Source organism: Crocodylus porosus, unplaced genomic scaffold (genome assembly GCF_001723895.1).
Source record: "Crocodylus porosus isolate Cpor-Errol unplaced genomic scaffold, CroPor_comp1, whole genome shotgun sequence".
NCBI classification, from domain to species: domain Eukaryota; kingdom Metazoa; phylum Chordata; order Crocodylia; family Crocodylidae; genus Crocodylus; species Crocodylus porosus.
The window spans coordinates 68,527,727-68,544,253 of NW_017728909.1; the positions used below are offsets into that span (position 1 = coordinate 68,527,727).

The 16,527-nt window shown below is 42.2% G+C and overlaps 1 protein-coding gene across 14 annotated transcripts in view; it reads left to right on the forward strand.

Moving 5' to 3' along the window:
- Positions 1-6,718, forward strand: part of PPIP5K2 (diphosphoinositol pentakisphosphate kinase 2) — an 84,095-nt gene extending 77,377 nt beyond the window's left edge. For all 14 annotated transcript variants that reach the window (XM_019532430.1, XM_019532429.1, XM_019532428.1 and 11 more), the window contains one exon: positions 4,942-6,718. In XM_019532430.1, coding sequence (XP_019387975.1) covers positions 4,942-5,048 — 107 coding nt within the window. In that variant the 3' untranslated portion in view covers positions 5,049-6,718. The remainder of the gene's footprint in view (positions 1-4,941) is intronic.
- The last annotated feature ends 9,809 nt before the right edge of the window (positions 6,719-16,527 follow it).

Consider the following 16,527-nt stretch of genomic DNA (forward strand, 5'->3'; position numbering starts at 1 on the left):
CTGCTATCAAATCCCCTCTGTCTTCTCTTCTCCAAACTAAATAAACCCAGTTCCCTCAGCCTCTCCTCTTAAGTCATATGCCACAGCCCCCAAACCATTTTTGTGGCTCTCCGCTGTACTCCCTCTTGTCCAAATACTTTCTATAGTGGGGGGCCCAAAGCTGGACACAGTAGTTCAGATATGACCTCACCAATGCAGAATAGAAAGGAATAATTACTTCCCTCTCTGTGCTGGCAATGCTTCTACTAACTTAGCCCAGTATGCTGTTAGCCTTCTTGGCAACAAGGGCACTCTGCTGACTCATCTATCTATTGTCCACTCTAACCCCCAGGTCATTTTCTGCAGAGCTGCTGCTTAGCCAGTCAGTCCCGAGGTGTAGCATTGCATGGGATTCTTCTGTTCTCAGTGCAGGACTTTGCACTTGTCCTTGTTGAACTGCATGAGATTTCTTTTGGCCAAATCCAATTTGTCTAGGTCACTCTGAATCCTAGCCCTGCCCTCCAGTGCATCTACTACACCCCCCAGCTTGGTGTCATCTTGCAATCCATCTTGCAAGACCGTTTCAGGCTGGACATAAGAGAGAATTTATTCACTGTCCGAGCCCCCAAGGTCTGGAATTAGCCTGCCATCGGAGGTGGTTCAAGCACTTACATTGAACACCTTCAAGAGCAAATTGGATGCTTATCTTGTTGGTATCCTATGACCCCAGCTGACTTCCTGCCCTTTGGGCAGGGGGCTGGACTCGATCTTCTGAGGTCCCTTTCAGCCGTAATGTCTATGAAATCTTTGAAATCATCTTCCATATCACTAATGATGATATTGAACAAAACCAGCCCCAGGACTGACCCCTGAGGCACTCCACTTGATACTGACTGCCAGCTAGACATTGAGCCATTGATTACTGCCCATTGAGTCTAACAGTCCATTCATCCAACCCATACTTCCTCAGCTTGCTTACAAGAGTGCTATGGGAAATGGTATCAAAAACCTTGCTAAAGTCAAAGTATATTATGTCCACTGCTTTTCCTGCATCTAGAGAGCCAGTTATCTCATCAGAGAAGGCAATCAGGTTGGTTAGGCATGACTTGCCCTTGGTGAATCCATGCTGACTGTTTGTAATCACTTTCTCTTCTAAGTGCTTGGAAATGGATTCTTTGAGGACCTGCTCCATGAATTTTCACTGAGTCGAGGCCGACTGGTCTGTAGTTTCCTGGATCTATGGTGCAATGGAGTCTGATCCTTGATCCAAAAAATTGTGCCTCCTGCCATATCGTGTGTGCATAGCAGGACATGATTTTAGGATCAGGAGTCAGATTGTAATGGCATAATTACTACTTGCCATGCAGAGGGAGCCCAGGATCAAGGTCCCAAGCTCTCCCTGTATAGACAAGTTGAAAGCCAGAGCCTGCAGCCTGGCCCTGGGCCAAGGGATCATCTGTCCCACGCCAGTCTTGAAATGGCTCCAGTGTGCTCCCAACAGTCAGTTGCTTGTAAGTCAGTCCCAGGGCTTGGGATGGCACCGAAGTCTAGAACCAGCTCTGGTGCAGTCCTGGGCCTGGGCCAGACAATCAGCTGATTGTCCGTTACAGCTCCAGGACCGCTCAGGAGTCTAGGACTTCTTCCAGTTTGTTGCTGTTCTGCCACATGTTCAATTTAAGGTATGATGGAGACCAGCCACAAAAATATTCCAAAACAAGATGGGTAGTATTTTTATGGCTGGTTTCCTGTTTTGTTATGCCATGAATTCCACATGTTAAGGTGTACTATCTGCAGTGTGATTAACAGGGTAATCGGATCTTAAGTATAACATCTGCCAGGCATAACGTCATCTTTGAGCCAGTTTATTTTGTCCTCTTCTAGATAGCTGAACTATTTGAGGGCTTTGTGAATGTAGTTGCATTCTTAGAAACCTTGACAGGTTCAGGTGTTTGTATTAGAGCACTGTTAATCTTGAAGCTTGTCTTAATATTATTGTGCCTTTTCTCGAGTATCTCAGTCTGTCAAAGCTGAGTTTCATTATCATAGTACCACTCACCACAGTATCAGGCATCACAAACTGGATTGCATATTTTTCTTTCCCTCTCACTTCTCTGTACAAAACATCCTATCAACCTTTAGGAAGTGTGATTACACTTATCCTATAACTCCTGAAGAGATCATAGCTGGCAAAGTTTAGTGCATCTGGTTTAACCACTAGTTTTCATTTCCTACAGGAACATATGTTGTCATTCTCCAAGCTACTAATAGATATGGCTTATGATAGCTCTGTTCCTAGCGTCCCCCTTCTTCTAGAGGGCATATCAGCTTTAGTTTTTCACTCTGCACTACACATAGATTTAACAGGTAATATTGATTTAAATGGAATGTTTCTTTTTTAACAATTAAATCAGATGTACTGTATCTTTGGGGAAAGGTATATGAAACACATACTTTGATACAACTACCAAGTAAACCATTTCTGGATCTTGACTGTTTTCTCTGTCCCTCATAAAGGCCATGAGACCTGTTATAATATATTAGTTTGATCTCTTTAGTTGAACCGTAATTTTGATCTCAGGTTTCTTGCAAGTGAAGCCATTTTTCCTAGTGGCAAACTTAATTTAGTAGTGTTAGGCTTAGATTGTGGTGACATTTTACAAGCAAATTGTACAAATACAATATGGTGTGGATGCATATCATACTGCTTTTTTAAAGATAGTGGTTCATTCTACCTTAAACATTTTTATAGTTGTCCATACAGACATTCTTTCCACAAGCCCTGGTCTAGCTTAAAGAAAAAGCAATCCTTCTCCCAATCCGGAATTGTATTTTTTTTCCTTTAGAACAGATTAAAATCCTTTCAAAATTCATCTCTCTAAGTCTCTGTATTCTTGACTCTCTTGTTTTCCTGTCTTCAAGAGAACTATTTAAATAACTATCTGATCAGCTGTTTGGATGCTGTAGATACTCAGCCTTGGGGTGTTCAAGTTGTGGCCATCTGAAAGAGTTTCCAACTTTGTCAAGAGAAGCAGAATGATCTTCTCTATATGTATTTATAAAAAAGACTGCTGCTAAACTTTGACTTACTGTATGTGCTTGATCCAAAACATTTTTCCCCATTATAACAGGGGTGAGGAAACCCCTCCAATTCAAGTACAGGGGAGGGGCCAGGTGGCTGCTGCAGTTACAGCTCCAATCGTGACGTGGGGTTGGAGTTGGGGGCAGGTAGTGCCTCTCTTCAGCTTCTCTTGTCACTTTCCCTTTGCAACACCCCTCACATGCCACCAGCAGTTGTCCTCTATGGCTTGGGCTCTGGCCCTGCTCTGGCTCGGGATGCAGAGCACATGGTCACTCCAGCTCTCGCCTAGCCATGCAGCAGTAATGGCAGTGCAGGCAACTCTAGTCCTGGATGAGTTGCCACTGCAGCTGCTGCTGCATGGCAGGGCCAGGACTGAAACCACCGTGTGCTCCATTCTCTGGGCCAGAGCCTGAACCAGAGCCATGGAGGTTAAACAGTGGGAGGCTAGTGGTCAAGAGACAGCAGTGAATGTGGCGGAAGTGGTAGGGAGTAGGTACAGCAGGGTGGGCACTGCAGGGAGGATCAGGGGCTGGGGAGGGCTAGGCAAGTAGTAGGGGTGCAAGTGGCAGAGGACAAGGGGTAGAGGTCAAGACACTTGATTCTCTCCCACCACCTGCCCTCCTGGAGCAGTGGGGGGGTCCATGAATTTAAGAGACCCTTCCAATAGTTAGATTCTATACAGGGAAAAATTATAACAAATTTATACATTTTCCATGTCTAGACTAATTACTGGGGGGGTTGGTCAACTTAAATTTGAAGTTGTCTTGGATTTAGGTAAATGTGGTATCTCTTACAGAATTCCCTAGTGGAAGTGTCCTCCGACTTTTCTGTCCTTATTTAACACCGTGGAATTGATTATTTTGGTTCCTATTGCTTCCCCCATAATATACCTTATTATTTTAGTAAACATAAGGCATCTTGTTTTTCAGGTTGTTACCTTGTTTTTTTTTTCTCACTACCTATTGCAGTCTGTTTTCTGTTTGCATCTGCATTCCTTAGATGTAAGGTATTTTTAAGTTTTCATTTTCTGTTCTCTCTAATTGTTTGTTCAATTGGAGAATTTGGAGACTCTTTTTGCTTCTTGCTTGAAAGGAACCTGACTTTTTTTTAGCACTGAAACAGCTAAAACATCTCTGAAAATACTATATAAAGCTCCTTATGAGATCCAATATTTGAACTTTAAGTTGAAATTTATTTAGCACAAGGCCTGTAGAACAGTGCATGAATCCAAGCTGCTTTTCTCTTTGTCTGAACCGAATGTAATAAGTTACATCGTTACATGTACTAAAAGGTTGAAATAATTGTCACTTATTTAAATTTTACTTTTTTCTTCTTTTTTAAAAAGAAGTACCAAATTTAAACTGTCTTATCTATCCTTTTGTTTTGTAGCAGAAGATTTTCTATAGCATATTCAAGTTATTTGGCTAAGTATATGCAAATCTATTTACAAATGAACTGTGTAGAGGAAGAGCATGTGCAAATGGAAAAGCCCTTTTCTTTTACAAGTTCTCACACTTTTTAATCTTCTTCTTTACTGGCTTTGACCTCCAGATAACTCTGGAGAACTATCTGCTTACAGTAGCTTTCAGATCAGTTGGGATATTACTGTTTTATAAAAATGTGACCCTCTGCTGTTTGGCTAACTTTTCAGTAATTTTGGGAATCCAAATAAAGTTACCAGTTCCTGTAATAGCCAAGTAGTGAATTTAAATAGTGTGAATTTCTCACTATTAATGCAGGTGTAATTATGAATCTCAACTTACAAAAGTAAATTATTTAGCTTGAGTTATTTAATGACTGTATTGGGACACTTGCAACACCACACAAAACAAAAACCATTTAATCAGAAGGGATTTTTTTTTTCCTTGTTTGCTTCTCTGTAGCTACCAGTGGGACTTCCAGTTGTGTGACTAAAGTTAAACCATCTCATGAAGAAAGCCCCCACGATGATGCAAAACATGCTAGTACAACCCTTCCGAAGAAGAAATGAAGCACGGCAGACAAAACTTCCTTTTAAAAATCTCCTTCAGTGTACATTCAGTGATAGAAAAGCTAATTTAATTGTGACCTAGCTTTCAAAAGCCATTCTTGTTACTATCTGTGTCAGTGCACTTGCCTGTATGTAAATTAAAGACTCATAACTAGTGCACACTTTGTATATATTCAAGTAAAAAGTCTCTTCTCACTTTCTAAAATATTTATGGCAAAGAGATTTGCTCAGCAGTTGAATGAATTGCACACCTTTTAAGCTGCCTTTTCAGTGTCTTAGTTTACTGTATATGTGTATAAAGTATAAACAGACAAGAAGTCTCATCCCATTGGTATGTATTACAGTGGCTCTGTTAGAGTCGCTATAATGAAGAGTTGTCTATCATTCTGAACTCCTATTTTAAGGGGTTATAATCTAGCTGTGAACTTTTTTTGTCTTGGGCTGAAATTTGATATACATGATCTTGGCTAGGAGCAATTTTTATTTAAATACAATTCCAAAGAAATCACTTTGCCTGTTTGAGGTAAAACAGGTGCTTTTGGCATTTGAATGATTTTGTATCATATATGCTGAAATAACTAGGAACAATGGGGTGAATGAAGTTGTTGTCTTTTCAGTTTGAATCTCCTTGCTGTGTTCTGTGTTTTACATCAGACCTGTAACATTCAAATATACCTTTTTCTTTTGTGGTTTAGTATATGCTTATATACCAGTAGATATCTGTATATCTTCTGACAGAAAAAAAATCATTTTATATATTTTCGTATCCTAAGAATTTTTGTTTACTAAAAAAGATGGCTCTATTTGCCTTATCATAGGTTTGTAAAAAGTTGCTAACAAACTGCTGACATAAAAAAGAAAGACAGAAAAAGCAGTTTTCTTTAAAAGGAAGTAGGTTACACCTGGCCTGATTATTTACAGCTTCTAGGATAACTTACTACCCCATCATTATGCAGTAGTTCTACTACCACTGTTTCAGACTAAGGAGAGAAACTGCAATACTCGTGGAACTAAAAGTTTAACTTTAGAAAGATAATCTGAATACACTGGTTTTAGCATGTTCTGTTTGGTTCATATCACTTTCACTATGTCAGCTTTTGCCAGCAGGACTCAAACTGTGGATTCGGGTTCTATGAAGTAATCATCCAGGGTCAGCCAGTTTTCATTTCATCTATGGCATGAAGAATTTTTAAACATTCATAAATGTCCCAAATTAATGCAGCATTTTGCCCATATGTTCAGATAGCTGAATTGTTAATAATGGCTTTATAAACGGCATTAAAATTGATATTTTTCTAATTTAAATGGCAAGACATATTTCAAAGAAATGTTTTTAAGGAAAAGAAAGCTCTTAACACTTGCCAGCAATTTTGAATACCTTGTGATCTTGCGACAAAGTCTGTGCAGATTTAAGTGGGTCACAAGTGAAATGACTTCTAAAAAATTGGTTCTATTAAGTGCAGATTAAATGATACAACTCTGAACACTTCAGGTTTTTGGTATGCTCAAACCAGTTAATTTCTTGTATCATAAACATGTAATGTGGACCCTATTTCTTGCACATAACTGAATGTACATGTTAATGTTTACTGTTTCTTTTTTAAATTCTGTTAAAATGTAAGTGTGCATATCATTCCAGTCAACCAAAGCTCTGGTATAAAAAACAAAACTTGACGCGCTCCTAAATAAAAACAAGGTCAGTGGTAATTTTGTGGCGTCTTTGGCTCTCTTCTACGAATTTTTGATAGTATTTGACTCTCAGTAGCTTTACATCATTCTTTTCTAATCCTATGTAAAGGCACTATACCAGTTAAACCAATAATGCATCTGTAAAAATAGAGTTGTGCAGTCCAAAGCAAGGCTTTTCAATGAGGATAAGAAAACAGGCAGCACTTTTTACTCCCTCTTCCAAATACATGCATGTTTCTATAGTTCATTCCATGTGCACAGGCAGCTGCATCAATGTAGAGCCCTGTTGATTTCTGTGAGCATAGCCTTTGTGCCTATATGTGGGTTGGGGGAGGAAGCCAGATGCCCCAGCATAGGCTTTGCTTCAAACCATGACTCTTTAGTGTACCTGTTCCCTAAAGAAAGAGCTATAGCAAAACCAGGTAGCTTCGACCTGGCCACAATCCAAGCCCAGTGATGACATTTGGCTTTCAATACTGGCTGTAGAAGCAGAGGAGCAGGCTGAGGCCTAGAGCCTCTGGGCAAGAATACAGAATCTTGTGAGTAAGCCAGGTCTGATGCCACTGTGCATGCACTTTTGTTTCCTTGCCTACATATATATGTGCATAAATTATTGAATGGCTGCAACCTCTCTATTCCCCCTTATTGTCCATAGCAGTGTTATGGAACTTGGACTGTCCCATTCTTTTCCTGAACTTCAAAACCTGTTTTATAAGGCAATATTCTTTACTTGATCAGTTCAGTTCTTAATATTAACTATTTAGTTGGATATTCCTTAGAAGAAAAGGCTGGAGAAGAGGACGTCTATTGTCTATACCAGGGGTTCTTAATCTCCGGGATGCAAATCAACTGCCAGTCTGACTGCCGGACCGGAAGTGCCGTGGACCAGCAAACCACGGCTCCCCAGAGCTGGGCGGAGAGGCCGCAGCTCCTGCAGTGCCCGGCATGGAGTGGTGGGTATCCTTACCTGTCTGCTAGTCAGATTCTGGCTGTGATTGCTGGGCCGAGGTTTGCCAGGCTGTGGCATAAAAGCTTTGGGAATTCCTGATCTATACTGTAGAACAGGGTGAGGTGCTTTTGTCAACCATTAAAAATAGAGGACCTTCACACACTGCCCTCCCTGCAATGACTTTTGATGTTTCTAGTTGACAGACTCAGCAGATGTCTCTTTTGCCCAGGAAAGAGGACATCCCTGACAAAAAGCTCCGTTTCCTGCTGCTGCTTTTCCACTAGTAGCCCTGGCACAGGCTCCATCAGCACTAGCTCTGAAGTGGACATCCCTTCAGAAGACCACATCAAATACTGACTAACACATGCATCAAATGTAAGAGCACCTCAAAGCAACAATACACTGCTCATGTAAAGAAGGGAGGTGTGGTGGGGTGTCAGAACAAGTCCTCAATCTCAAGTTCAAGATTGCAAGGTGCCAACAGCAAAAGAAGTCCAAAAAGTTATGGTACAAGTACCAAGTATATCTTGGTACCAATCTGGACGCTAAAGCATGTGCATTTCCCAAGATTTTGTGCATCTGCTTTCTCTCTTCCTTTTATGACTACTATTAACAATATCATTGGATCTGCATCAATGACACCGGCATTTCCAGAGAAATGATTCTACAGTTCTTGGGCTGCTGCTAATCCCCTGCTTTCTTGCAGTAAGCTATCATTCAAGAGAAAAGAAGGGTACCTCCAAAGGGTATCTTAGAAGTATCCAGTTATGGGATCTGATGCAGGACTGGCCATGAAGGGGTCACAGGCAATCTTGTGATGGCAGATTACTGATGCTGACTAATTTGCTGGAGGGCCACCATTTTGCAGGTTTCAAAATGAAACCTAATGATTCACCACAAAGAGGAGATCTAAACTGACGTTGATAGGAAGAGCCCCTTTCTGAGAGCTGGAGGAATCTCAATGCAAAGTGTCAGAACAAGCACAGGAGATGCTCCAGCTTCCCTCCTTACCTAAGTGCAAAACAATTTTGTCTTTCAAGACAAGGATTTATAGCAAAGATTTTGGGCTGCTTGTTCCTGCTCAAACTCTCATTCACTTAAGTCAGTGCAGTCCAGTGCAGTTGTTTTCTATTTTCTGTCCGTCAAGAGTGTAGACATTTGTGAATGGCCAGATGCATGCATACCCACTGGTCTCAGATATACTCTGACATGGGCCCACAACATCACTTTTCTAAAGTTTAACAAACCCCTCTTTGACTCCCTCGGAATTCTTCATCTCCTGCTTTGCCTTTTTAAAACTGACTGATGCCAACTGCTTCAGCCAAAAGTTAATGAGCTTCAGCACTCACACAGGAAGCCTGTACATCTAATTCAACAAGAGCAAAGTGGTTCTGACACCAAAGTGGAGCCTGTTTCTCTTATGCCTGTTAATACTTTACCTTTTTTTTCTCCCTAAAAACCACATTTTGCACATTAATATCCATTATATGTATTGTATGTCCTACCATTTTGTTCTGACAGGATTAAATCTATAAATTTAGTCTGGTGGCTGGCTGTTTAAAGACTAATCTATTTCATCCCAGAGTTTCTTAGAGTGGCTAATTTAGAACATCATACTGCATTACAGTTTGACTAATGTGCTTGCTCCATGGACTATTCAAGGTTTTGTTTCTGTAGGTCCCAAGCAAAATCTTCAGTCTGTTTTTCAAATGTGCTGTTATCCAATATGGGCAAGAAAGTAAGTCTGTGCGAAGCAGCAAGTATTTGCTTCAGATTCTGATTCAGATTTGGTTGATTCAGAGGGACAGTGATTTGATTCTGTGATTCAAATCACTCCTGATTTGATTTGGCCGATTTGGATTTGGAGTTTTGGTGCCGATTTGGCCATAGACTATAATGGGGAATCACTAAAATACCAATAAGTTTTATCATTTTTTTGCAGGTTTGGATAAATACATCAGGGATGGTAGCCCCTTCTGAGGTATGCAGCCTGCCAAGTTTCAAGATATTGGGTACAGGGGTTTCTGTGAAAGTGCAGTTCAAACTGTTGAAAGCAAAACTTGTATCACTTGTGTGTTAAGGCAGGGAGTGATGAATGCAGTAGGGATGGTAGCCCCTTGTGCAGGCATGAAGCCTGCCAGGTTTCAGGCAGACTGGTGCAGGGGTTTTCTGTGAAAGTGCACCTCAAGTTTCTGAAAGCAAAAAGCAGTAGGTGCCAAGTGAGGAGGTTGGCACTCACACTGCCTGCACATACAGCTTGAGGTACCCCAGCAATGTGAGGTTCACCTTGCTGCTCCATGAAACCAGGATCCAAGGAGGTGCGGTGGGGTGTCATAACATCACCAGCAATGCTGAACACCCTCTCGCATGGAACACTGGTTGATGGACACTTGTTCCCAGGCAACCATGGCCAAATCCTGCCACACCTGGCTGTGGGTTGACCAATAGGCCAAGGGGTCACAGTGCAGTGGCTCCACGTTCTCAGCAAGATAGGTAGTCACCGAGGCCTCTGTGCTACCTGCCTGGTGGTGCCTCTAGACACCAACATTGAAGCCATGCCCTCAGCCCACATTGGCAGTGGCTGTGGTGGGGGAGATTGGCTCATGGTTGGAGTGCTGGCATAGGAATGTGAATTACCCCTGTTCTACTTCTCCCCGCCTCTGCCCTTCTGCCTCCCTGACTGTTCACCAGCACCTCCATCCAGTGATCAAGGGTTTTGCTGCTGCAGATGCTCCCCTTCACCCTCGGGTCACACATGCCCGCCACCATGTGGACCGTATTGAACTGCAGTGGATCTGGCCATTTTTTGATGCCATCCTTCAGCTGCTTCACCAGTGCCTGCACCTTTGGTGAAAGTGGCTTTGCTCCAGCCAGGAACATCAATCCCCTGGAACTTCTCCATTTCGTTCTTAAGCTTCTTCACTTTCGGGATCACCTGGCTAAGGATGGCATCACCAGCACTGAGACTCTTGGCCTCGAGGAACGGCTTGAGGACCACCAAGCTCTGACAGGATGGTATTTTACTCCATTTTGTTAAGTGGACCACTGATCCCAATCTCCCCGACCAAGGCCATCGCCTGGATGGCCTTCTATTGCTTGACCAGCCTTTCCAGATATGTGGAGTTCCACCGAGTCTCCACATCCTGCATGATTTTGTGCTGCAGGATGCTCAGCTCTGCCTGTGTGTCCCGCAGCATCTTGCCCTCCTTGATGCTCCAGTGGAAGTAGCCCTTCCTGCATTTCAAAATGAGCTGGCTGGTAGTCATGGCACCATCACCAGGAGCCCTGTCCCCCTCCAAGACATCCCTGACTACAAGGCGGAACTTGTGTGCCACACAGCAGATGCCAAAAAAGTTGGCATCACAAACCGCCTTGACCATATTGGCCCTGTTATTGGTGACCATGAACCTGTGGGTGAGCTTGCCCTGCCCAGCAAGCCTCTCCTTTACCATGCGGTTCATAGCCACCATGGTCTCCCTTGCTGTGGGACCCATCCATTACCTCTGAAGGAAAGCCCACCAACACCCTGACTGATCACACCAGTTTCCTGTGAGGGAGAGGTAGGCAATGATCTCCACCCTGGCTGCTCCAGATGTCCGAGGTGAAGTGCAAGGCTACCTGTGGACCTGCCTTCTGCAGCTTCTCCCTCAAGTACTCCCTGCATGCCTCATAGAGGGAGGGTACCACCATCCTGCTAAAGGTGGTGCGTGTGGGCACTCGGTAGGATGGGACCACAAGCGCCATAAGCCACCTGAACCCTGGACACTCAACAAAGGAGAAGAGCTGGCTGTCCAGAGTAAGTATCTCACCAATGCTCTGGGTATCCTCGCTCGCGTTCAGAATGCGCCCTGCTTTGTCTCTGCCTTTTCCCCCACTAGTCCAGGGTGGCCTGCCTCTCTTTCTTGGGGACAGGGTCTTTGGAGCAAAAGGGGGGCATGCTTGGGCATGCTTCCACTGCTGCAAGGCTGAGGAACAAGGGCCAAGGGGGTGATGCCTCCTGAGATGCAGCAGCATCACTATCGTGGCAAAGTGTTTCATGTCCTTATCCCAGCTGATTTGCCTTTGGCAGTGCTGGCAGGTAGCATACCTGGGATCATCTGCCACCTCAAAATGATCCCACACTACACTACTCACCTGCTTCTGGGTTGAGGGTATGGATCCTGCCTTATCCTCCTCCTCACCAGGCAGAGTCAGAACAACAGGAGGAGCTGAGCCACCTGCCCCCACAACTCCTTTGAAGTGCCTTTTAGAGAAGGAGACCTGCCTCTAGGGGAACTTTGAGGAGTGTGGAGCGCAAACGCAGATTCCCCCGCCTTCCCTGCAATTTCCTTCACTATGACCCTCAGCTCCTCTTCCAGATCCAGCTCCTCCTCTGACACTGGAAGGGTCACACTGGTAACTGAAATTGGGATTGAAAATGTCATGCTGCTGGTTAGGGGTGGTGGTGCAGGTGCAGGCATTACTACCACCTCCTTGCTCCCACTAGCAGCAGAAGACTCATGGCTTCCAGGATTAAGGGTGGATCTATGTTTGGGGAGGGGGAACTTGCAGCTGTCCCTCTGCTCCCTCTCCCTCTCCTGCCAGAAGACCTGGCACCTGCCTTTCATAATGTTTGGTGTGCTGCAAAATGTGTGTGTGTGATATATTTTGTACTTTCCTGCACAGGTGATGACAGTGTCAGGGAAAACAGACTTCTTTTTGTTGGGGGGAAAGAATCAAGACAGACTAACAAGAACAAATAAGAGGATTTGGGGAGAAGAGTAAGTTGAAAGGAATGGATAGGGATAACAAGAGGGATTGTAGGCAAGGGTAAGTAGGAAAGGATTGGATACAATTTACAAGAAGAGAGACTAGCTAGCAAGAGACTAAGCCTTTCAGATGCTGCTGCTTCAAGAGAGAGAGCTCACAAAAGGCACAGATCACTTCAGACACAGCTTTATATGTTGTTTCTCTGTCCCGCCCCCAGATCACTGTGATTGGAAGGAAAATCAGCAAAAGCTCAGTCACTGGCCAGCTCTGATGTCAAAGCAATTCCCCCCCACAAGCCTTTTCCCCTTCCCCCCTCTCAGTTTCCGTTTGCTGCAAGCCTTCTGAATCGATTCAGAGGCTTCCAATTCAATTTGGACCTTTTAATCAGTTTCCCGATTCGATTTGGAGATTTGACCACCAAATTGCCGAATCAAATCAGCTACCAAAGCCACACACAGCCCTAAAAGAAAGCTATGTGGTACAGTCTGTTCAGCAGGTTCATGAAACATTATGGCTTCATTGCTGGAGATAATTGCTAGATTTGCTGTGAAATCTGAGACTGTAGTACTCCAGTCTGTTGTAATGATATTCCTCATTCCCTTGCTGAAGAGGATACTGTTTGCCAGTCACTTACAGTGAAATCTACATGCAGGTTACTTACCCTATAGCAGTTGTGGTGCTTCTAGGTGATGATGGCAAGTACTGTGGATCCCGATGTCAGCATGCATAAGCCTTGTTCTCAAGTTTTGAATTCTGTTTGATAGCTGGAGCTATGGATGAGTACTGTCTTCCTCATGCTCTTGTGTGGGGGCATAAAAGGAAGAGCACTGGAACTTTGGTTCCCTGCCTCAGTTCTATTGTAATTCAAAACTGTGTTCAGCTAGTTTTCATCATGATGCTGTTTTTGAATTTTCTGTTGCTCAGATATATAAATAACTGAGGAATGAAGGAGTGAGATCCTGTGCATATCACTTTGGATATCAGATGTCTAATGAAAAATAAAAGTTGAAGGAATAAAGTATATAATGTAAAAACAGCATGTTTTTGCAGGCTACTACACTGAGTAAATCAGTGAAGAACATAAAAGTAAATACTCTTTTAGTAAATATAACGATCTTGCAACCTCTCAGAATAAGATCCTACAAGGATGCCAGAAATCTAGTATTTCATCCTGCAGGTGTCTAGCAAGATGATGAGCCAAAATTATGGGTCTCAGTCTAATTGTATGCTCTTCTAATTGCATGGTCTCTAGCACGTAAGCTGGATGGTACAACATGAATAAGATAGCCTTGCAGATTTCTCTAATTTTGGAACAATTCTATATCCAGTTATACATACCAAGTCACTATTTTCATACACGGATGTTATACTTCGATCATCAAAGACTGGCTCAGTGTAGTTAATGACGCACATTTGTTGTGAGAAAGAAGAACCCTGTGAAAACAGAAGCATGTGCTCACATAGACTGTGTTTTACATGTCTCGGTAAGCGTACAGACAACCTTAACTATACTTTTTATAAATGCTTCACTTTATATTTTTACAGATTTTATAAAGTAGTTTTCACATGAATTTGTCATACCTGAACCTGTTGCAGAATATCCAGTTATTCTGATTAGCTCCTTTTTGTTATGTAGGTTGAAGCATATTTACATATAAAACATTAAAAATAAGGTTTTCAGAAAGGATCCATAAATTATTTGAAGGGTTGTATTCTAAGCAGTGTTTAAACTCTATACAAGAGCTCAGTTTAGCCAAAATTATTTAAATCATGCTCAATGGAGAACTTCACACTGCAAAAAGATTCAGGATCAAGCTGCTTTTAAAAGGCTGGTACTTCTACTGCATCTGTAAATCAGGTGATAATGATGGGGCTGGAGATCCCTGCCTCATACAGCTGAATGACATGTAGTGAACTAGGATGTGCTAATCCAAGCCCTTGTCTTATATGCTATGTAGTTTTAATGTCTCTCTGCACTGTTCAGCCTATCCACTGAGGACTTGAATGCACTCTAAAATAGATGTAAACTGTAGTTGCTTGCATTTCACAACACAATAATTGAAAGTAGGTTTATCATTGGTTTGCTGCACATCACTATATACTGCAAAATTGTAAAAGCCTGTAATAATACAGGTTTCCACAAATATAACTATTATGTGGTAACTAAAGGCTTCATGAATAACAGGTGTTGCAATACTTCAGTTAGACACTATCTAAAGGAGTAGTTTTTTTCACCTAGAAACAGTTACAGTTGTGTGGGTATTGTGGGACAGTGCTCTTTTTGTGTCCATCTATATTTGCATGTACACATCATTTTCCAAGACTTCCCTTATTCCTATATAACCTTTGTTAGTAACTATTTCTATGCTTTTCAGGATGGCACGTTTTATCTTCTAAGTCTGCTGGTAATCACTGCATTGAACAGCTGTAATCAAAACAGTTTGTCACACATCTTCAGGATATGTGTACCTCTGAAAATGGGATTTATTTCAAGTATACTTAATCTCTCCCATCTGGATATGAGGGGCCAAATTCAGTTCCTGCAGCATTGGGCACAACTCCTGTTGCAGTCAATTTCATTATGCTAAGGATGAATTTGGCCCAAAAAACAAATTATCAAAGAGCACTTTTTACAGTCCTTTAAAAGTTAAATTATCACTGTGCCATTAACCCTGCCTCCCCCCTCACCCCACCCCCAAAAAAGTGCATATATAATGGAAGTATGCTAAACAGCATACTTAAAGTCTAGTGTTTAGATTTTATATAAATGATCCCTGTGTCTTTATTTAAGAAGTTATTTGGACAAATGCCATTTTTAAGATCCATTTGAAAATAACATCTGAACTTCAGTTTGTGTCATCCCACTGATTATTTTTTTAGATAAAAAAAAAAAAAATAATATTTGTACTTAAGCAATATTTTGCATCTTGGAGTCATCCCTATACTGTTTTCACAGTTGCATACTGTCATTTTTTTGGACTGGAAGAATCTAGATTTGATTGCAGGTGAGGACAGTGGGTTTCCACTCATTGGTTCCACTTCCAGCATGGCCCTGAGGCCCTCCAGTTTGCCATGCATTTCTGACAGAGCACAGGGTGCAAATGCAAATGGGGGACCCCCATATGGAAGGTCCCAGCCCTCTGCACTCATAGGTATGCACAGGGAAATCCCCTGCAGAAGATTCAAATATTTGAACATGTATTTATATTAAATAAATATTTGACATGGAGTTTCTAGTTCTGGAAAGTCTGCAAGTCTGGGATGATTTCTTAAACACTGGAAAAACTCTGCAATACTGTATTCTGTACCCTGGAACAGATGTTAGTGAACAATCCACATGTGCAGCAAGAATTCAAAAGCTTGAATCTGAACTTTTCAGGGAAGTGTATGAAAGATGGAAGTTTAAAGATACTTGACTTAGTATCAAAAGATAAAAAGATCAAAACATATGTTTTATCAAAACATAAAAAGATACTTTTTATGTTAAGGGGACAGGTTTTCAGCAGCTAGCTTCTTTTTTTGTATTCCCAAATTACGGCTACATGAAAATTTAATTTGCAATAGTTCTGTACAGAATTGTATCTGATTTGTGGGTGCAAATCTGAAAACAAAGCGAGTCTATAAGGTACACTCCATTTTCAAATGTACTTTTAGTTGGGGGGGAAAAAAAAAGTACCACCATTTCAACCAAAGGAGTCTTTTGCTCGCTAGGATAATGAGATCTGCACATTCAACTGTAGAAAGGGCAAACAGTTTCAGGAGGAAGGAGCAACTCCTGGTGATGTCTGCTCACAGCTCTTTCCCTTCATCTTTCTCATCTATCTGCCTCCATAGTAAGGCAAGCTTGCTCAAATGATCAATACCTAGCACATCATGATGCCACTGGGGACGATTCAGTGCTCAAGTCTCCCAGGTACCGATGTCAGTATTTCACATCTTCAGCTTGACCTTCAGCTTTGCCAATCTCTAAAGCAGTAACCATGAGTAAGATGGAAGTATAGGACCTGTTTGCTTGAGCCATAACACCACATTCATTCTTCTGCCCTTCCAACTGATATGGAGGATTTTTCAAAGACATTGCTCATAGGAGCA